The sequence below is a fragment of the Barbus barbus genome (assembly GCF_936440315.1).
Source record: "Barbus barbus genome assembly, chromosome: 32".
NCBI lineage: Eukaryota > Metazoa > Chordata > Actinopteri > Cypriniformes > Cyprinidae > Barbus > Barbus barbus.
The window spans coordinates 21605690-21630342 of record NC_136760.1 but is presented as its reverse complement, the minus strand read 5'-3'; the positions used below and the strand labels follow the sequence as shown (position 1 = coordinate 21630342).

Genomic DNA, 24653 nt, shown 5'->3' with positions numbered 1-24653 from the left:
TAAAAAGCATAAAAACGCATATACAATTAGATTAAACTATTTTATTGATTGATTTTACTTGTTGTTGATTGGATGTAAAAAAAAAAAAGGGGGGTGGAGTTTAATCAATCACAATAAGATCAATAACACGTATTTAGAAAACAGAAATTTTCATTTCACTCCGACTTTAAGTATGAAAGAAAGGTAATTTCTCTTGCTTCATCTTCCATTTGGGATGGGTTTTCACTTGCCTTGTTGCAATGCATTACAGGATTGCATTCTCATAGAAGGATATGCAACTTGAAATGCAACCTAAATGCTACTAAAGAAGATATCATCATGCCTATAACGCCTTTAACACTGCCTACATTGGCAGCTCACTAGGTTTTGGAACAGGAGGGGTTTTCCTACACTCAGAAAGCTAAGGTTAAAGTTTGAAACGTTTCGTAAACATTTCTGTACCTAACTAACTACCATCAAGAATAGATTACAGGACTGAAAGGATCGGTATATATTTTAAGAATGAATTAGCAGTGTTGTCGCCAAGTGGTTTGAGTTCAAGCCATTTGAAGACCAGGTAGGGACAGACCAAAATAAACAGTTCTCATACCATCTCAGCACTCACTCTCTTTCTCTCTGCATAATTCTCTGATTCCTTCATTCCTTCTCTCGCTTTTTTTCCCAGAACACACTGTACTATGTAAAAGACATTAATTAGAACGGTGTCACACCTGTTTCAAAGCTGTCAGAAAAGAGAACAGGTAAGGTGGTGCGGTAGAGGGCAAAGCAAAGATAATGATAAGCTGCATCAAAAGATAATATGTGGTGTTTAAGAAGAAAGACATTATCCTAATCTCTGTATATAATGATTATATATAATGGATTTTTAATGGCTGTCAGCAATGCGTATATTTAGAGAAGAGTGGCTGATGGATGATATAATGCAGATCTATGATATCAGATAAATTGAATTAAATAACTTAATGATAGCAAATGAGACAAACACACAAATGCTCAAATTAAATCCATCCATCCATCCACCCAAACTTGTCCTATTACTTTTAGAATATTTTGGAAATAATAAACTTCAAAAACTATATTCTATCAAAACATCTCTACATTTATCTACATTTCCCAAACCTTTTGATCAAAGCATTTCCAGTAATTTATGATAATGGATAATGATTTTTAACAAATATTTTATAAAACTGACCTCATATAACGCAATTTACACCAGTGAAATATTTTAGAGCTTATCATAACTTGAAAAATCGATATTCACCAGAGAAATTTCCATGCCTTTTTCAAAATTATACAAGTTTTCCATAATCCTGATTATCTGTCGGTACATTTCAGATCTAACACGAGTACAGTGGCATGCGAAAGTTTGGGAACCCCTTGCAGAATCTGTGAAAATGTGGATAATTTTACCAAAATAAGAGAGATCATACAAAATGCATGTTATTTTTTATTTAGTACTGTCCTGAGTAAGATATTTTCCATAAAAGATGTTTACATATAGTCCACAAGACAAAAAAATAGCTGAAATTATTAAAATAACCACATTCAAAAGTTTGGGAACCCTTGGTTCTTAATACTGTGTGTGGTTACCTGGATGATCTACGACTGTTTTTTTTATTTGTGATGGTTGTTCATGAATCCCTTGTTTGTTCTGAACAGTTCAACTGAGCACTGTTCTTCAGAAAAATCCTCCAGGTCCTGCAGAATCTTCAGTTTTCCAGCATCTTTTGCATATTTTAACCCTTTCCAGCAGTAAATGTATGATTTTGAGATCCACCTTTTCACACTGAGGATGATTGAGGACTCAAACACAACAATTAAAAAAGGTTCAAACATTCACTGATGCTCCTGAAGGAAACACGATGCATTAAGAGCCGGGGGGTGAAAACTTTTGAACAGGATGAAGATGTCTAAATTTTTCTTATTTTGTTGAAATATCATATTTTTCCATTTAGTACTGCCCTTCTGACGCGACAGAAGATACTTGCATGTTTCCTGGAAGACAAATGAAGTACAATTTACCTTGATCTTCAAATTCAAAAAGTTTTCACCCCCGGCTCTTAATGCATCGTGTTTCCTTCAGGAACATCAGTGAATGTTTGAACCTTTTTTAATTGTTGTGTTCATCACAAAACAAAAAAACAGTCGTAGATCATCCAGGTAACCACACACAGTATTAAGAACCAAGGGTTCCCAAACTTTTGAATGTGCTTATTTTAATAATTTCAGCTATTTTTTTGTCTTGTGGACTATATGTAAACATCTTTTATGGAAAATATCTTACTCAGGACAGTACTAAATAAAAAATAACATGCATTTTGTATGATCTCTCTTATTTTGGTAAAATTATCCACATTTTCACAGATTCTGCAAGGGGTTCCCAAACTTTCGATCCCCACTGTATGAACTAACTTCTATTATGGCAAAGCGGACACAGTTTGCAAATTAGCAAATAATTACAGATAAATTCACATTTGTGTCAATTTATTTGTGAATCCATTCATTTGGATTCATTCAAATATTGAATCTAAACGCTAAAGCTTATTGTTAACTTAAGAAGTTCTTCAATCTTCACCTCAAAGAGCATATAGAAAGCAGGAGCATCAAATCTCTCACTCTTAACCAATAAAACACTATTATTCTGCAAGCACCTGAGAACAGACTTAATCATCGGTAGCATCTAAGCTGTCCGTATGTGTGGAGTCCAGTGATTACTGAGGTCAGTGCGGACATTTGCATCACAAGGGCCTGGTGGGCTGTTCTGTTTTCAACACAGAATTAAAAGGCAGAGCAAACACAGCAGCTGCACGGTTAAATAAGAAACCTGTTGAAATAGCCCTCTCAAAGATGACAGCTGAATTATTCTAATGCTCTCCAAGTCATGGTGAACGAATCTGAGCACAAACCATTCCCATGGACACAGTAAAGGAAATAATAGAAGAATAAATGTTTCTGAACAAATAGAGCCATGCTGAGTGTGCCAAAAGTATGAAACCGAAGAAAAAGAATAATATATACAATATCACAGAAAGACGGGCGAAATATCATTAAAATTTTTAATATTTTTCAATATACTATTTTAAAATGTCATTTAGTCCTTTGTTGGCAAAGCAGAATTTTCCACCACTATTAATCCAGTCTTAAATCAGAAATCAGTCTTAATATGTTGATTTGGTGTTCGAGAAACATTTTTTATAACATAATAAACAAGTTATTATCGCAGTTGAAAATGGCTGTGCTGCTTAATAGCTTTGTGGAAACCTTAATACATTTAAGATTGTTCAATTAATAGAAAGTTCAAAGAACAACATTCATTTGAAATAGAAATCTTTTGATATGTCTTATAAATGTTTTTAATGTCACTTTTGATCAAAGTGACATTTTCTTCAAATGTTCCGATTATGAGTCATTACAGTTTGAGATGACATTTAATAAAAAAGAAAGACGAAAACTACCTGGGGGTTTTAAACAAAATTACATGAGAGGAAAATCAAGAGTGAAGCCACAAAAGTCATTTAGCATAGAGACAGTGACACACTAGATGCACGCATACGGACCAACAGAAGCGGGCAGGTTAAATGAACATTAACCTGCCCATCTGTGAAGAACTGAGATTTTGATTTAAGAAGTTACAGCACTTGTGATGCTATGCCAATAAATCCACCTGATCCTCCGTGGGAGTCTGCTGTAACAGCAGGAGCAATACATTTGTGACAGAATGATCTCCCACATCTAATAAAACAGTTATTCTGAATAGTTTGTTTTAAGGTTTTGCTACATTTATACTGTATATGTGAGGAGAAAGTTTTTTTTTCATTTCAAACTGACTGTAGAACTAGTCATGGCAGCGCTTGGGATGCTGATGGCCTGTTCCAATAAAGTCCATGTCTGGAGCAGATCAGAGCAAAGCGTCAGACAGTAGCAGAAAGCCCAGAGGCTGCCTCTGTGTTTATGATGTCATTACTCACTGCTTTGGCAGCGGCAGCTCCAGAACCCAACTAGTCCACATATTAAAATGCACCACGGTCCTATGGTCTATATAGCAGGGGTGCTCCATAGGGTCAAAGAGAGATCTGGCTTTAATGAATACTTCACCCAAAAATTCAAATTATGTCATTATTTACTCAGCAATGTGTACATGAGTTTCTTTATTCTGTGGAACACAACAGGTGAAGTTCTGAATAATGTCCTGGCCGCTCTTTTGAAGTCTTTTCATTGGAAGTGTCAAGCTCCAAAACTGTATTATCATACAAGTGATCCATATAAACCGTGCAATTTAAGTTTTATGAAACCATAAGATAAAGTAGTTTGCTTTTCTATTAAAACCAAAAACAGAAGTCTAGGTGTGCACATCAAACGCGAAGCGAATATTTGAAGGTCTAGTTTACTTGTGGGATGTTTTTTGCATCACTGCCACAAATAAAAACATTAAAAAACTAATAAAAAAAAGAAAATTTTCTGATACAACCAGATATGTGAAACCAGAAATGTCAATAAGCTCATTGGTTATTGCCTTTCGCGACAACGCGTCATGCGTATTTTCCACTCGAGTCAAAATTTTTCAGCTCGCTCGGAAGACTGAGGCGAATATCGATTTTGCAGCAATTGCGCAGCACAATTTGCGCCATTCATGTCCACTGCCACAAATTTGTGTCTATTCGTGTCTTTGCATTGACTTTGTATGTTATGTACTTGCGCTCGAATAACTAATTTCACTTTTGGTGTGCAAACACCATTAGTCTGATTTCTTAATGAATCAAATGAGTCCACTTTTTTAGTTTGCTTATTGAAATGGAAGATTATTTGATTGTTAAATAAATTACATTTCAGTCCATTCCTCAAAGAAAGCTATTGTATAACGTAATGGAAGTCATAAGGGTTTGTAATGACATGATGGTGAGTGAATAATGATATACTTTTTATTTTTAGCTGAACTACTCCTTTAAGACTCTGACAGAGAGGGAAATTTGTATCAGATGAAATTGCCGGGTGTAGGTTTATACTCTTCACCACTCATGCCGGATGGAGATAAGAGATAAGGTTTGAGAATGAGGGACAGATTTTAGGGACAGGAGTTAGATGTTAACTTGTCAAGAAGATGCAATAAAGGAGAGAGCCCAAGAATAATAGATTTTGTGACTGGTCATTCTCTTTGGAAAGGCAGAGTTCAATAAGAGCCTCTGGAGGACTAGTAAGAAAATGAAATTTAAGGATTTACAGAAAGAAGCTCAGTTCCAAAACCTCTCAACACAAAATCCTGTTCCAAAACGTATACCTTAAAAGATACCTTTTCACACATGTAGCCAATCACAAGTACAGTTCATTCGTGGAATGTTTTTCATTAAGTTCAAAATTATACTTAAACATTTGTGCCATTCCTAACATGACAACTACCAATCATTGAGTTGAATCACCCAAGAGCTACAAATATAAACTGTTATTTGTATGAATTCCTGAAAAGTGTTGAAAATCACTCAACTTAAGTCCAATTTCAGTCTGTTGTCATATAAAGCAGCTGCTTGTGTAGGCTGTAGGCAGCGAGGCAGCTCATTAGGTTTTGGAAAAGAGCTAGAAAGAGAGATGTAAATAAGATTTGTTTTGTCCTTCACGGTTTATCATCACAGACGGTGACTCCCTCAGAAGAACTCGTGGGCCACCACACCGGCATCATGGGAGATCCATGAGTGGGCAGCATTGACTTGCCTCCAGCATGATAATATGGGCTCACAGTCCAAAAATGAGTCACTTCACTCATATCACACCTCTCTCCACTCACACACTCATTCTCCTCTTCATAACCCCTTTACGCTATAGTCACTTTCTCTCTTTTTTCTATTGTTCTCAAGCATACATATTCTCATTCCAACTTTCTAGAACTATCTAACAGAGATGCGCCTGGAAGGTTATTTCAAGAGGTCATTTAATACTTTTTTCCCCTTTTTAGTGTTTGTCACACAATTTCAGTCATATAATGAAAACGTTTTTTCCATGAGCATTCTTCATGACCAAAGGCATTTTTTTCTGTTGTTGCTTATCAGTGGCAGCTACAATAAGTGTTTAAAATCCTTCAGATCAAATCTGGGGTTTTTACAACTATGCATGAATAGGATGCATTAGGCAAACTAGCAGGTCAAATTTGGTTCAAGTGTAGCAGCTTGTTATGAGGCTCATTTTGAGAGCAGCTGCCCTCTGTGTGTGTTTAAGCTAAAGGTGAAGTGTTTCATTTTTGTAATGTTAAAATACTTTCTACTTTCTCTGCTTAATATTCAGTAAATAAGCTATGTTTAGGCTAATTCACCCAAATGTAAATATTGATCCAATATTGATACAGCAATGTAGGATTGACTTGATGTCACACGTTGTTGCATTATAGAATGTGTAGGAACACAATGCGTAATGCAAGCAAATAACGTATTCTAATGTTGTACTTTCTACGACCAAGAACCTCATACTGTATATTTATACAGGAGGAGACTGTCTGATCGCTACATAAATAAATGTCATAAGAATGCATAAAGGATGCGCAGAATTTTCTGTCCATGATTCCTGGTTTGGTAAGGATTCAAGATTAATGGAATCACAATAGTGCTGCATGATTCATAAAAATAAAACCACAATTGTGATATGGCTTAGTGCAATTATCCTCTCTGTGGTTTCCCATCAATATAAAAGTTGGATGGTTCAATGTGTGGAAAATGAAGAAATTAAGCCAGCCACGGATATCAATGTTGCAATTTTCCAGTTACAATATAAAATAAAATTATATTATTTTTCTTTCTACTAGATTTTTGGGGGAAAAGATTACAAACGCAATAATTCTTATTTTGTTTTATAATAATATCACTTTATAATAGTTAAAATAGTATCACATTTTTCATTCAAATTTTTATAAAAAAAAAAAAAAAAAAAATACAATTACATTTTCCCCCAAATCTCGCAGCCCTAAATCACAGTACGCATATAATTTGACTAAGAAAATTATTTGACTAAGTGATAAAACACTACACATTCAGAGAAAGGTTGATTAACTTACTGACTCCTCATGATTAGTATTTGAAATGAGTGAGTCGCCCGTGATGAATAAAAGTACATGGGAGATGAAACTCTCATTATTACACTCACAATCTACTTCCTCCTCTCTGAACAGTGGTTCACAAAATCCCTCTCCATTCTCGCATTCCCACGTTCATACTTCCTGACCAATTTCTTTTGATTATGCCTTCTTACCATCCTTCTTTCTAACTTGTGACCTTTAAGTGAAGTTGCACTCACTTAAAGCTTTTTTGCACAGCCTGATGTCTCAGTACACACAGATAGTCTCTCACACCAGCACTTTTACAGTAAAAAGCTTTGGGTACATATAACCTTCCTCCTGTGGAAGAAAAAATACAGATGCGTTCCAAGAATCGGTCACTTTGACTTTAGTATTTCAGATGGACTCCTCTCCTCTTTGCAGCCTCTTATCCCAATATTGTTTTTTGAACTAATGATAAAACACAATAGTAGTTTTAATATGTGAAGCTATTTGTTAAGATAATGATCAGCCAAGAGTGAAATGTCTAATGAAATATGGTCATTCTATTGTAATTATTATTGTCACAAGCTGTACTCATAGTTTAACTTATTCATTATGTCTACTTCACTGTATGATATTATATCTGTATACTACTGCCATATGGATATTACTCTGACACTCCTCTACTCTGAGCAGTTAACACAGAAAATATACACTTTTTGTAAAGCGGCTTTAAATCAATACGTATTATGAATTATAAAAGTGCTACATAAATAAAATCGAATTGAACTGAATATGACAGTCTGTGCTGCCGAACAGGAGAGCAGCTTGACACACATATTTGTCTTTTTGATTCTCAAGTGTCATTATGGGAACAGCCCTTAATATACGCAAAGTAAATTACTTCCCTTTTCACTGGATTGAAAAACGCTGAAGTTTGCCAAACTCTGGAGAAATGAAAGAGCATGTAAAAGGATACATTGAATTTTCTGTCCATTTCAAAGAAAAAAGAGATTTGGTGATGCTTCATGACAAATGACTTGCTAAAATGGAATCACATTATGCATATATTTTTACAAAGAAAAAGAGGTCAAAGTTTCTGTATGAAAGAATTATAGTGGTATTGATGGGGAAGGCCCAATTTACATTACTGAATATGTAAACACAAAAACTATTCCATACATTCTATAACTGTAATCTTTTGTTTGCATTTTTATTTTTGGGGCTTCAACTTCACAATCAAGTTACATTTTGTAGGCCGGACTCAAACCTGCAGCCCTATAGCTACAGCTCTTGAGTGCCATCAGCACATGCACAACCCACTATGCCCAACCTGATCTCACAGCAATTCGAACATACTTGACAAGGTGGCTAATTCATATGAATTCGTATGAGTGAGGTCAAATTAAATACGAATTAGCCACCTTGTCAAAAATGTACGAATTTTGTGAGAAATCATATGTATTTTACGAGGTGGCAAATTTGTAGGAATTTGTACGAAGGACCACACCTAACACCTCCCCTATACTTAACAGTCACAGAAATCACACAAAATCATACGAATGAGGTCATACGAATTCGTACGAATTAGCCACCTTGTAAAATAAGTAAAACTTGGCCGTGAGATAGTGTTGACTATGCCATGCCTCTGCCAATAGGAAAGAAAAACACAGATGTAAAATCTTACATATTTTAGTTGTTTGTCCTAGATTGCAATGACATTAAATGAAAGCAAATTGAGATTTTTTATCTGATTTTACATTTTCTCTAGAGTTTAAAAAAAGAGCTGAACAATTTCTCAATCTAAACACAAAAATTTTCACTATGAATATTTATCAGAACTTTCTAAATGATTCAAAACGACCAACAAATCTGAACTATACTATCTAGAAGTTATTTTTACAGCTATCTATTCTTAAATACTGTTCACATCAGTGATAACTGTAACTGTAAATAGGATTCTGTGAGAATAGAGAAGTCCACACCATAACTAATCATACTGACACAGAGGAACAATATTTTTTGAATAACTTTTACAACAGTTTTTTCAACTGATGTATGATAAAAACATTGAGCCAATCAGAACTAATCTGACAAGCATTTAAAGCGACTACATTATATAATACAATAAACATTTTGTCATATAGTGGTGTGGACACTAATAGTTATCTTTATAGTCATTGTCGTTGGTGTGCCTGGGGGTTTACTTTATGGCACCAATAGTCTCATTTGTATCTATTGTAGGAGAAACATCTGAGACAAAGTTGATACTTGCAGGAAGGACAAGTGAGAACTCCATTAAGCATCTTGAGCAATGAACCACCAACTATTAAGTCTATCCAAACAGGCATTTGTGTTTTCAAATCTACATCTTTTGAGGGCCATTAGGGGATTTTGTCATTGAATTTTGACAGATGGCAAGAAGAAAACTGAGAAAATCCATCCAACATAAAAAGCCACAGATCTACACCCTTCACTGATTTTTTTCTTATGATGTCAAAAACAAAATCAACACAGAATAGGATCTTCATCAGTCCCACCCCTTCATCTGTCTCTCTTTCACAGAGTTTCTCCTCTTCGTTCTCACCTAGTGATTGTCTCAGCAGCTCTAACATTTAATTCACACAAAACCTCACTTATGAGCAACAAACACGCATAAACCCGCAGAGAGCGCTAAAACCAACAAATAAACAGAAGTCCATAGTGAAACCTGATCCTATTACTATCGATATACAGTATATATAGAGAGGACATGACTGAAGGTCAGTTGGCAACAGGTGAACGGGTCACAATCATCATAATGGTGATTAGTGTTTCCACAGTAATTATATCAAAACCATTCATTCTAACAGCCCAGCAACTTATCAACAAAACAAATGATTTGTCTCACATTGCATGACCATGACGGCAGCTCCGTTTCTCATCCAACACTTCTATGATCCAGGGACACCGTTTATCACCACGGCAACAACACTAGATTGATATAACACGCAGCTGCACGTGATTTTACTCAGATCTCAAATGGTTCCAGCGTTATGGGTGCATCACATAAGGGGTCATGAAATGGAAATAAGAGTGTGCTTCATTCCTCCCCAGGTTAAAATATGATTTTTTATGATTTCCTCTACACACCCTTTAACATTCAAATATACTGTAAATCAAGGAGGTGTGCTCTTAAAAGCTCATGTCTATCGTTCAATCACAAGACTGATATTGCTGTTAGGGAATGTCTGGAAAGACCCTCAGGAGTTGTTCTGGCCCTGGATGTAGACAAACTGCACCTCTAAAAACTGTGCATATACTTATTCGAAAGATCAAATTGTTGGATATACATGGCTGCAGTTTATTTAGGAATGTTTTCTTAATTATGCGCAACATGCTGCTTGTTTTATTAACGATCTTTCTGTAGAAATCTAAGGCAGTGCCTTGGAGGCAATGCCAAAAAATGCATTTATTTATAATCTTTAATTGTGTTTGTAATAAACATCAAGCCAGCATATACTGCTATTAACATGGCAAGTGTATCAATTAATGTTTTAATGATTTGAATGTTAATATAATGTATATAAAAATATAAATGTGTATAAAAATCAAGCGTAGTCAACGTTAGTCAAGAATCAGCTGACTCTCAGCTGATCCCCATCTACCTATAGGAATACAACACCTAATGCTAAATAGCTAGGCTGCATGGATGTGCAGGGAGTTCTTGCCCAGAACAGAACCATACCGTCAATCCAAACTGTATGCTAATTGTCAATCGTCTTTGATGATAGTGGTCCTGACAGAAAAACAATAAGTGGATACGTCGTAAAGTTCACCAAACTCAGCAGTGGCCATTTACTTGCATTTCTGAAAGACTTTACATCCCTCAAAACAGAGCTTTTTATTTGTCATTTTTGCCTTTATTACAATAGGACAGATCAGAACTGACGGGAAGTGAAGTGGGAGAGAGAGGGGGGCGGCATCAGGAAAGGTCCTCGAGTCAGGATTCGAACTCGGGACACCCTTAGTGCAACGACACTGTATAACGGCACTCTGCCGAAGGCTATAGGCGTCGACAAAACAGAGTGTGTTTGACAGAATGAACATTTTTACACATATTTGAACTTTTTGGTGAAAAAAAACTTTATAAGCTAACCTCCAGACTGACCTTCATAATATAAAGATCTGAAAATGCATTTCATGACCCGGTAACACTTTAGAATAGTGTTCCATCATTAATGAATAACTACACAAGAACACATGAGTAATGCAATATTAGCACTGTAGTAACTATTAGTAACTAACAAGAAACTCTGATTAATGAATTAGTAAGTAATAGTGCTTAGTCGAATGTGGTAGTTCACTATTAGCTAATCAGTAACTATTATTTTTTCATACCTCCCTAAGAACTACTGTATACAGGTTCATAATTAATATGAATAATACACAATGAATAATTAATTCTAAAATAAAGGTCTTGGTAGCCCACTAGTAATGACTCAAGTATTACCAAATTCTTCAGAAGGAATGACTAATTATTTGGATCAGTATTCTAAAGTGAAGATCATGATAACGCCCTAGTAACGACTGAAATCACTGTAAGCTTTTTGTAAGGTTTTGGTTAGTAATTAATTTTGCTAGATTTGGTAACACTTAAATCATTACTAGTGAGTTACGTGACCTTCACTTTAGAATACTGATCCAAATAATTAGTAGTTTGTTCAGAAGGATGTAGTAACACTTGAGTCATTACTATCCAAAACCTTACATATATCTCAAAAACTTTAAATCACGTCAGTCAGTATTAGGGAGTTATGATGCTTTTCACTTTAGAATACTGATCCAAGTAGTTAGTAGTTCCTTTAAAACAATTAGATAATTCTTGAGTCATTACTAGTGGGTTACCATCATCTTCATTTTAGAATTAATTATGCATAATTCAAATTAATTATGAACCTGTATACAGTAGTTCTTAGTAGTTCTCCAGGATATATAAAAAAAATAGTAGTTATTGATTAGCTAGTGAACTACCAGTTTCAACTGAGCGCTATTAGCTACTTACTAAAACGCTAATCAGTTTCTTTTTAGGTAATAGTAGTTACTACAATGTTAATAGTGCATTAGTGACTTGTTCCTGTGTAGGTATTCATTAACAAAGGATCAGTATTACTAAAGTGTTACCCATGACCCCTTTAAAACTGTCTGAAAAACTCCCATATTTCACTGTAAAATCACTCTTTAATGTTGTAAATAAAGCGAAGATTATTGGAGTAAATACTATTTCAGTCATTCTACTTCAAAATGTCACGTTCAATGACTGAACTCAATGTGTTATGAGCTGTGAAATTCACTAGCAATTTCTGAATGAAAATTGTTTCAAATGAAATCCTACACCATTTTTTTTTTCAGCACATGCACAATGACAGACCCACCTGCTGGAGGAGCCGGGAAAACTGTGGGACACAAGAACGCCTGGAAGCTCGATGCACAGAGTTCACTCACCGTCCCCATATCTCAACTGTCCCCCGTTTCACTTTAAATATGAAAGTGCGATTGCAAGAAGTAAGTCCCTGTGAGCGACGAGAGAGAAAACACAAGCCACTTCCCCTTTTGTGTGAAAGCAGAACTTGTTGAAATGTTGATACTTATGTAACGTGTCTTTATCATTAATTTTGCTGTCCGACAGATTCCAAAGCAAAGACCTCTGACGGCAGCGCAGATCCACAACGCTGCTCTCTGCTCCACTGTGCGCTGGTCTCGCAATCTCTCTCACTCACTGACTGCTCTCTCCTTGTATTGTCTCTCCTCCTTCTCTCTCTCTCTTCGTACTCACTGCCACTTTACCATCCAAGGCTTTCTGTGTCTTTGACACTGAAGTCTCTGCTGTGGCACTGAAATGCTTTGGTGGAGAATGATTTACATAAACATACGCACAAGCTCATCAACACCTCCCAGAACACCTCCCCACTCACTCCCACAAGCACAGAGGGCAGTTTAGTCAGAGCTTAACCATCTCGGGCATCTGAGCCATGCGTGGTTTTGAAGGGCATGTATATGTTTACTCATGGAGAATCACGAGATCACCCACCCCATCTATAAATGTACGCCTGCAGACACGTGTGCATTGTGTTATGTTGAGACCCTCTGAAACCCACATGCTCCCAGATTGGTTGGCATTTAGCATTTGTGTGGTTATTTCTATGGTAATTGCTTTTTAAATACTTTATATTACAAGAAATGTCTTTCATGATGAAAATCGCAACACTTTGTAAAAATGTTCTGGCAAATTTGTGTCTAATCTGTACAATCTATTTGGATGCTTTTATACAATCTGCTTACACCCCCAGTGACGGTTATGTTGAGGGACAGAGTTATGGATGAACCTTCATTCTCAAAAATAAAGGTTCTTTATAAATCGATGGTTCCATGAAGAACCTTTAACATCTATGGAACCACTGAAGGTTCTTTATAGTGGAAAAAGGTGTGAAGGAATGGTTCTTTTAAGAAGTTTTCACTGAAAGGTTCTTTTGGGAACCCAAAATGGCTCATCTATGGAATCACTGTGAAAACTCCCATTTGGAACCATTACCAACTCGTACAAATCACCACTTCATAAAATTTACATTTTCATGCGAGTTTTGGTTGAAAATCACTATATTCTGTAGATAAATGTTGACCGTACATGTTCATGCTGAACTTGCAAGCTCGACAAAAATGTGGTTGCATGTGCGATATTTCTAAAAAGCATGTGTGACTTAAAAAAAACATTTTTTATGTGAGTGCAATACTGTTGAATCGACTTGTTTCTGGTCATGTGTCATGAAACGGGAACAAATCACTACCCTCAAATAACAATCTCAGCTTGTCAAAAAAGAAAGGTTTTTAAAGAACGGAGACTAGCTTGATTGTATGAATGTTACAAGTCATTGACCAACTAGGATCTTTTAGTTAATCACTCATTTAAAGGAACAGGTCACCCAAAAAATAAAATTCTGTCATATTATATTGTTTTTTTCTTTGGAACACAAAATAATGACAGAATTTTCTAGGTGAACTATTGTGCTTGTATATTACAATGTTTTGCTCTTCAAAGCAAATGTATTACAATTATAAGATTTGACAATGATTTGAACATCCCCAAACTGGTCTCAGAGGGGAGCCATTTGGGAGATCCTGCTGGAAAGTCCACCCACTACTTTCCAGCTTGCTTTCCTCATTTTATCTTCTGTCCCTCTTTTGTGGGTTGACACCCTTCCTCTCCTTACATTCACACCCATCCATTTAAATCAGACTTATCCAAAAGATAAAATAATAAATTTACTACATTTAGAATTTTACATACACTATTTAAAATGTTTCTGTTTCTCTGCCTAAGATGGATTTCTGAAGGTGTCAGATGAAATGTCATGAGTGTGTTTTACTAAATCAATTCTCAGCTGTTTACTAGTGGTTCCTGACACCTTCCTCTAACTAAGCATGATCAAAAACTTTCATCATGCTCAGAATATAGACAAATCAAATTGAAATGATTAATTTGACGTTTAGCTGAAGCTATTATTCTCAGTGATTCTCAGCACACGTATTACAGAGAGTCCCTTTAGAACAACCTGGGCTTACCATGGAGATCATTCATAAACCTACAACTGTTTGATCTTTAACCAACAAGCTACACCACTATTAAGGAAATGAGCAGGTTTTGGTGTCCTTTTGTAGTTTCCTTTCATCTAAAAATAATACTTTTACAAAAGGTAATCTATATATAAGTATTATACACGTTTCTTTGATTAATAGAAATGTCAAATAAGCAACACTTAATTGAAATAGAAATCTTTTAGAGCAATGTAAAAGTCACTTGTTGAATAATCCTTATTGAATAAAAGAATTAAAACGAGCATATCGCCACAACTTCACCATCAAACATTCATGTTCACAATCTTGACTCATGACTACAGAGAAATAAAAAGCTTTTTCCTTTCTCTCTTTTCAGTCTTTTCTAAATGAACGTTTGAGACTAGGAGGGCACCCCACAGCTAGAAGAAAAAAGAACAGGGGAAAAATTACATGCGAGTTGTATCTGAAAGGTTAGTCAGCAGGACTTTTAAAAACACAGCTTTTCCCTGATGAGTTGAGTGCCCAAACATCAGGACCAAGACATTTCACAACACTTCTGTTCCAAAGCCCTTTAACAAGACATATGACTGTCAAAATCTGCAACTGTGCTAAACAATAAAAGATCCTTTGCACTGACACCCTAAGAATTAACCCTGTGTTTATTCAGCTCTCCAAAATCAGTCAAAATCAGCTGAAACAGCTGAAGAGCTAGAGGCCCAATAAACGCCTGCCCGGCGTCAGCAGAGTCCACGAAGCGATGATGTTGTTCATTCTGCCCCTCTGTTTCAAAGGCCCACAGAACTGCGAAACTGAAAGAATGGATTCTAAACCATAATGGTCAGAAGCTTGGGTTTCCCATCAAATATTTATTCCAAAAACTTTTCTGCTTCATCATTCTGAATCTAACACTTTTTTTGGCCATATGTTCCAGTCATATGTGCCCCAAATACGTCCAGTTGTTCTGTTAATTAACTGAGACTACAGATGCACAAGATTTGAAGAGTTTCTGCTAAAGAACTCACATACAAACTCATATTTAAATAGTTTTTTCAAAGATAGGTATTATATACAGTGCATTCAGAAAGTATTCAGACCCCCCCTTTCACTTTTTTCAGTTTTGTAGTTACAGCCTAATACTACAATTGTTTAAAAAAAACAAAAAAAAGTTTCTCATTAATCTACACTCCGTACCTAATAATGACAAAGTGAAAACTGAATTTTAGAAATGTCTGGAAATTTATAAAAAAAAAAAAAAAAAAAAACTGAAATATCACATTTACATAAGTATTCAATACCTAGTTGAATCACCTTTGGCAGTTTGGCTGGGCGACCAGCTCTTGGAAGAGTCCTGGTTGTGCCAAACTTCTGCCATTTGAGCCACTGTGCTCTTGGGAACCTTCAGTGAAGCAGATTTTTTTTTTGTATTTTGTATCCTTCCCTAGATCTGTGCCTCGATACCATCCCGTCTCTGAGCTCTGCAAGCAGTTTCTTTCACGTCATCCCAGGTGAAAAACAAGTGCACTTCCATAATGTACTTATAGTGCGCTGTTTTCGCCCACTAATTTCAAGTGTACTACAAGTGGTAGCTAAATAAATTTTTTAAATACAAAGATAGCATGTTAAAAGTGCATTTTAGTTCATATTCATGGTGTCTCAAAATAGCACAGTTGCGTACACGTAGATGATCTTAAGTTTATTTTAAGAAGTACTAAAGGATCATTTTTAGTATATTAAGTACAAAATTAGTGCGTGAAAATAGAGCACTAAGTACATTATGGACGTGTACTTGTTTTTCACCTGGGATGGCTTGGTTTTCGCTCTGATATGCATTATCAGCTGTGAGGCCTTTTATAGAGGCATGTGCCTTTGCAAATCATGTCCAATCAATTTAATTTACCACAAGTGTACTCCAATCAAGGTGTAGAAACATCTCAGCAATGATCAAGAGAAATGGGAGGCACCTGAGCTAAATTTCATGTGTTGTTATGTAAATGTGGCATTTCAGTTTTTTCAATAAATTTACAGACATATCTAAAATTCTGTTTTCACTTTGTCATTATGACTTACGGAGTGTAGATTAATGAGCAAAAAAATTAATTTAAACAACTGTAATATCAGGCTGCAACATAAAATTGAATAAAGTGAAGGGGGTCTGAATACTTTCTGAATCCACTGTAAGTATATGTGTGTATACTTAAATATAAAATCTATAAGTGTGTATATAAAACACACACACACACACACACACACACATACATATATATATATATATATATATATATATATATATATATATATATATATATATATATATGGGATGGTTTGACCGTTTCAACAACCTGATACTTAGTACTAATCACTGATGAAAAAAATTTGCATATTCTGATGCTTTGCAGAAGTAAATTGGTAGGCATTTTGTGATATCATTTAAATACAAGTTTTACACTGTCTACACCGCACACAAGCAACAAAACAAGAAGACAGTTATAATCAACAAGGCTGTCTACACTGGATTATAATGGACATGCTGGCTTGCAGTTTAGACAGATTTGTTCATTATAATAGCTGGCTTTCTGTTTTCTGGTGTCGTGATGCTCAGTTGGAAGTGCAGAAATGGAAACGCAAATAAATTGCCCCACAAATCCAGACTGTTGTGATGTGCGAGACTTTGAGTATCCCTGTATTATAGTCATTTCTGTTCCCCAAGGGATACATTGTACATTAGGGGACAGGTGAAATTACCAATAATATTTATCAGGTAAAACAATACAATGTGAGCACAGACAATAAAAACATGGTTCAAAGGAAGATAAGTGTAGAAGAGTTATTCAGCAGTAATAAAAGGCAATTTCCAAGCCAACCAGCATCATACGCCAGCAGTAAAAGCTTTCATTTAACATCTGATATCTGTGGGTTTGTTTTCCCTGTAGGAATGAACCAGCTCACAAAATTAATAAGCACATACACACACACAACCTCATGTGACTTTTAAAGAAGCACTACTCAGAAGAACATCTGTAATCACTGTAATCAATCTGAAATCATTTACTTGCTCTCATGTTGTACCAAACCTGTATGACTTTCGTTCTTCCAAAAACCACAAAATGTTTTATCTTGTGATTCAATAGAATCTTGACATTTTGATGAATGTGACTGTTTCGGTTTTTGATTCGGAAACCTTTATTGTAACTGCATAGTAAAATGATCAGTGCATTACATATAATTCCTTAATATATCTTCTGTAGAACAAAGAAAGTCTTCTAGGTTTGAAATGATGAATAAATAATGACAATCTTTATTTATGGATGAACTAAACTCCTTTAAATGTACTGACAAAGGAGAAATCTATACTTGAGGCTCAATGAAAGCATAATCTTCAGAAAGGAGAAGTACAGTATAAGCAACAATATTAAAATCTTGTGAGTAATAATTCAAGTTGGTTATCTTTAAGGGATGATCTATTTCAGTAGTTCATCATGACAGATTGTATCTAACCCATTTCAATAACAGGACAAATGGGAAGTGGTCACGGCTGTTGGTTGGTGCAGACCTAACACTCGTATCGCTAAAATCCCAGTCGTCCCGTGCAGGGAGACTGCCATTTCATCTCAGTTGATCATATAACAGATCAGTCTTTTGAAGATTTCTCCTCTGAAGCTTAAGATTAATGAGCGAGTGCTATAGAGAGACTTTAGAAGGGGAAAAACAGCACTATATTTTGAAATCAAAGGGGGCATGGAGAAGGAAGGGTGAATGATGGAAAACATGTCCATAAATTCAAAGTAAAAAATGTAACAAACACACTGCAATATAACCGAACCTCTGTATTTATCCATTAATACTGTAGGCAATTTTATGTCCCAGGGGGCTGATTTTTATTAAGACAGCCCTTGTTCCAGACCCAAAGATTCAATCATATTGTGCAAAAGTCTATGAAAATGTACACTACTGTTCAAAAGTTTGGGGTCATTATTATTTTATTTTATTAGTAAGAAAAAATGATCAAAAGTGACAGTAAAGACGTTTAAAATTTTACAAAAAAAATCTATTTCAAATAAATGCTATTCTTTTGAACTTATTCATCAAAGACTCCTGAAAAAATATCATGGTTTCAACAAAAAACTAAAATATTAATGTTTTCAATGTTTTCAACATTGACAATAAAAAGAAATGTTTCTTGAGCACCAATTAAAGCATATTAGAATGATTTTTAGAGGATCATGTGACACTGGAGAGTGGAGCATTTGATAAATTACATTTTACAACACATTAAAATAGAAAGTAGTTATTTTAAATTGTAACATCATTTAACAATATTATGTGTTTTTGCTGTATTTTTGATCAAATATATGCAGCTTTGGTGCTGAATAAAGAAATACACGCATATATATATTTTTTTCTAGAGATATTTGGCCCAATGTTGTTTGGACCCCAACTTTCTTTAAAATAATTTTTTACATTTTTATTATTTGTCAAAGAAAAATATCTTCTTTAATGTTCCACAGACAGTTAAAGTTTGGAACGACATAAAGGTGAGTATATGACGACAGAATTTTTATTTTTGGGTGAACTACCCCTTTAAATGCTAGGGAAGCATGTCATCCGAGGACACATGTAGCATCGTTGAACATCTGTTCACTTCTCACTTCCTTAGTGAAACAGCCTCATCTATTCTCTCGGCAGGAAATGATAACAGACAGAGAATACACAAAAAGAACAGATGACAATGACATTCCTAAACCTGTAGTGTAAAATATACATTGTCTCTTATTCCACAAAATGCATGCAGATTTTTTATATATCATGACACAAAACCATGAGGTTTGATGGACCTTGTTTTGGTGACGTCTGAGATTCAATCTTAAACCTACACAACGGGAGGTGGATAAGCCGACAGGCAGGGCCTGTAGTTTAATGGCTAGAATCCCAGATGATACTGAGTGAACAGCCTACGTACCAGAAGCCCAAGCTCTGCAGCCTCGGTCTCTCTAGGAGAGCTGTGAGCTCACTTGAGCATGAGAGGTCCTTAGGAGTTAAAAGCATACTCAGTGACCAACAAACCCCAAGCATCATAAACTTAGAGCATATACGTAAGCACTACATCCTATTGGATTTCTATGCAACTCTCTTTTAATCCCAACATGCACACTTTTAGAAAAAAAGGTACAAAACTGTCACTGAGGCGATACCCTTTCAAAAGGTACAAATATGTGCACTTTAGGTACTAAAAGGTATTTTTAAGTACTAATATGTACATTTAAGAATACTATTATGTATTCTTAAATGTATATATTATGTATTATATATATATATATATATATATATATATATATATATATATATATATATATATATATATATATATATATATATATATAAGGCCTGAGAAAAATGCTCATTTTAGAAGAAAATATATATGCACACACTGTAATATCTGCCAAGTCCTCATTCATCACAATTACATTTTGAATGATTTATACAGAATAAAGCAAATCAAATTCTTTCAGAGTTTCAGAGTTTGATTCTATTTATTTTAAATATTTTATTTTTAAGTTGTTTATGCATTTTTGGGGGAAAGGGGGGGTGTTGGGGTCCATACATTTTCATTGTTTTGTGATAAATTTTTTTATTTTATTTTATATTATTTAACTTTATTACTATTTTTATTTATTTATTTTTTGGACCACATGGCCACATGGATATATATCATCTTATGACATGCTTGAATTTTGTGATTATTTGTCCACATCACATCTCAAAATTTTGAAGCTGGATATTTTCTGGAAATATATGCCATCTATTGGTTATTTTTTGTTAATGCACAATTTGTGACGCCAAACCTATCCACCTAGGCATTCTACATCTGAAGTAAGAAAAATGTATTACATCAGTTGGTTTAGTATCCTTTTTTTCTTTTTTTGGTAAATGATAAAACATAATTATACTGACATGTCTAAGTAGGGAACAAATTTAAAGTGAATCTGTTTGTTAATGTAAGCCAGCTCAAGCGGTGGTCAGGAAAGTAGGACAGTGGTAGTTTTAACTTTAGATGAAGCTTAAAATGGATCTTAATATGTGTGGTCATCACTGTAAACAGTCTTCTTGATTTGCAGCTCACAAGTAAACCCCAAAATGCATAGACAGCAGAAAGTTTGGCAGGGAGAGTACATCAAAAACAAACCTCCCTTCAGACTCTTGCTATATCTAACTGGAGCAACAGACTGCTTGGGTGGAGTTAACATCATTGAGTGGCGGCTGAAGGAGGTAAGTTGAGGACAGACTCAGAAGTTTCCTGTGCAGCTTTGCTCTTTCCTGGATGTGACACTTTGCCACGTCTACAGCTGTAACCTTTGTAATGAGAGACATATCCCAGTCCCACATACCTGTCCACATATACAGGGCTAGTTAAAATGATCATTTTAGAAGCTGACCTTGCATTTGGTGTTTCTTCACTGACAGGGAGATGTAAAACTAAGTAAGTAACGGATGCACAATTGAAAATTCTACTGCTATAAATCTGTGCAGTCAGTCTAAATAATACTCCAGACACCCCTTTACGTTTAAAAATTTAATATTATTCAATAGTGTTGTTAGTAATCAAATATCAGAATTAATACATTAAAGACAGGTATATACGGGAAGAAAAATTAAGTTGGAGATATCAACAAAGGTTGAGTTTCAAAACATGCTTTTACAAAAAAGGCTAGAAATTTTAAGGTCATTTCTAAAGGTCAAAGGTTTATCATGGCTTCGTTTTTAATGCGCCAAGGCTGTAGAATAGTCCAGCACTGTTTGTTTGGTCCTCTACCACTATCAACATGTGCAAAAACCATGTGTTTTCTGTGGCCACTAGTGTTATGCATTCTCTGTTTATTATGTTTAATATTTTGCTTCCAAGTTGGTCTGTGTTTATCTCATCTTAAAGTGACAGTTTTGTCAGCATTTACTCACACTCATGTCAGAAACCTGTGCAATTTTCTTATGTGTAACAAAAATATAGACTGAATGTCAATGAATTTTTTAGATAATATTTTTTATCTTACTTCTAAACATACAGTTAGAAATGTGTTAAATAATTCAGAATTTGTTTACTACCCATTGACAAAGCTGTCAGTAGGAAACCTCTGCTAATTCAGACATATTTATCATCTAATGATGTTAATCTCAGATGGTTAAATACTGGCCAATTTATCAGCCTGGCTGATATATATATCGGTCTATGAATATATTATGGTCTGTCTGACCGATTTGAACAGTGAAATTTGAGTGACACTCATAATTATTCACACCGCGACCACCATAAAGGCCACAAAACACATTCCAATCAAAAGAGGAGAGGTGCAAAGACAAAGCTCATATGGTGTCTAACGGACTGATGAACAGTCATTTCTAATATGACTGTTATCAAAATGACACAAAATGCAACCTTAAGAGTGTGAATTTAAGGTGGGTGTAGTGCATTAAGTTCCTGCTGCTCATGAAATCATTTCTTTGTCTTCAAGAGTTTAAACTTTAGGAAATCTGTTTGGCATAAACCTCGAGAGCTTAGATGTTCACTGCTCTTAAACAGGTGTCACTTTACCCAGTTTATGTTTCGCTCTTGTACAAAAACAGACATTTAACCACTCTCCGCAAGCTGTAGCGTGTCTGTTGTTTTCACACAGGATATCCTGTAACATCATTTCTGCTACTCTGACATTCAACAAAAAAAGCAATGAAAAGGGGAAAAAATGTTGCAGTGTGCACCACATAGAAATAAAGTACTTTGAAGGATTGTGTGTCTAAGATACACCTCAAAACTAATTCAAAACAAATCTTTTTGGATATATAAATACAGCATCTAAGTGAATGAGATCAAGTATGTGTGTCCTTACTTAACAACATTTAAGAATTTATGATGTCCAAAACTAAATATGACTTTTAAAACATACACAAATGTCTGACTAACTTTAGCTTTCAAAAAAGACAGTAATAACTTGTCAATGTCGTGTCAACATGGAGCCCTACTAACAAGGTAAACATTGTTGTATTGTCACTGCCATCATGCAAGTGTTTGAATTATCATTCAGTATCGAGCTGTACGTTTGAACTCATTTAGACTAAAACATTATATTAAGTTGACCACAAAATTATATGAATCTGCCTGTTTTTCATTATAATGCACTTTGTCAGTCTGAAAACGCTTTATGAGACAAAACTTACCATAATCATCCGCCTCCATTCTGCAGCAGTGTTTCACACAGCTCTAGTCTTCCTCCAATACACACTCAACATCACTTGTCTGTTGCAGGGTGTGTGTGTGTGTGTGTGTGTGTGTGTGTTTTCCTCTTCCAGGTTACATCTGTTCCATTCACAGTGAACTGTACACATAGGTCGTGTTTGAAAATCTACAGAGCCGCCTACATATACAGCATTTCTGGGCATCGTGATCTCGCAGAAATGCCCTAAAAGGCTCCCCATGTAGGACGCTCACTAGGTTTTTAGACACAGCCAGTCTTTTTAGCTCTATGAACAAATATATGTCTACCTAATATTAGTGGCATTAAAATGTTACCGTTATTGATAAGATTTTAAATATATATATTTTATTTTATAATCAGTTTGATTTTAGTCAGTCCTTTCCTGTCTTTTTTCCGCTATGTTTTATTCTGTCCAGCAGGAGTCTCCCCAACCTCTTGAGAGACTGAAGAGAGAACTTAAATGACATAAATGGTTAAAATATAAATCATTAGTGCACTTTCACCAAAAATAAAATAAAATAATGCATTTGGAAGGTGAGTGCTAAAAATGCTGTTGTCACCCACCAGAAACCAAAAATACAATAAGATTTTTTTTTTTGCAAATAGAAAATTATGTTGGTGTAGATTTAAAACATATAATTTCTCCTACGCATTATTTTGTTAAGCATATAATTTTACTTCATAAATGGTATTTACCTGTTGCCCATTAAATATTGTCTATTTTCAGGATGCTACATTTCAATACAGGATTGAGTCTTAATATAAATGAAAGAGTGGGTGCACGTTATAAGTGGATAAATGTTCTGCTCCTCTGCTTTCATTCTCATCCAGTATGTCTGCACCCTCACTCTCTATTCACTACTGGAAATTGTTTAAATGATTGACAGCAGCAGTAATTGTTATTCCAAACTCTGAAAACGCACAGACCCAGACAATAATCTCGTTCCTAAAGGAAAACTTCTGTTGGAAAAATTCAGCCCTGTGATGGGAAAAGCCAGGCTGTAAACTGTAAATCATTATGTAAATATTCCATATAGATTTGCAGATTAGTTCACTGTTGCCACTGTTTACAAATTGGCCATTACAAGAAAGTTGCATTGTATAGCTCTGCCGGTGCATTTTTTTAAGGGGAAAAATCACAAAAACACTCTTTCTGGGCACCACATACACATTTTTGACATAGTTTCCTGGTTAAGTATTACCACAGACACTAAATTGCTTTTGTCTGTGCCGCACGCCGTCAAACACGCAACAGCAGACCAAGTCGCAAAGTTTCTTTCCTTCACAAAGGCACACCATCAATACCAAGCTTTTTTGCTAGAACTCAGTCAGAACTAGTACGGCATATCTGACAAGTCTCAGGCCTGATGATTTGTGTCTTGTGATTGGGCCTTAACGTCTAAGATAAAACAAGACTCAGTGCTCTTTTTAACTATGGTTTTTCTGAAGAAAAGGCAAAAAATGAAATAAAAACAAGGTACTGTGACATTTGAATCCATGAATCCACAGGGGCTGCTCAGCCAAAGAGGTGATGTCACCATAATGATGGAGTCAATGCCAACAAACTTGCCATGAGATTTTCCAACCATTACATTAATTTATTTATTTTACTTCATTCTCTCTCAGAGCAGCACATTGTGGATTTTTGCTTTTTCCCTCTAGTCAGAGTGGAAACAATGAGAATGTGCCAGCTGCAGACGCAGGAGCAAAGAGAGCCTTTTAATGCTGTTCTGAGTGGGAAGAGAAACAATAAAGAGACTTCAGTAGGTTCATGACTACAAGAGCAAATTCCTTATAGATGTGAT

General features: G+C 35.2%; 1 protein-coding gene across 2 annotated transcripts in view; it reads right to left on the bottom strand.

The window, feature by feature from the left end:
• The window catches only part of LOC306852525 (cytohesin-1), a 64466-nt gene extending 41526 nt beyond the window's left edge, over positions 1 to 22940 (bottom strand). Inside the window, exon 1 of one of the 2 annotated variants that reach the window (XM_079389423.1) lies at positions 22811 to 22940. In XM_079389423.1, coding sequence (XP_079245549.1) covers positions 22811 to 22829 — 19 coding nt within the window. In that variant the 5' untranslated portion in view covers positions 22830 to 22940. Of the gene's footprint in view, positions 1 to 12429; positions 12871 to 22810 lie in introns of those variants that run through there. The other variant, XM_079389421.1, reaches the window with a different exon arrangement.
• Between the last annotated feature and the right edge of the window lie 1713 nt (positions 22941 to 24653).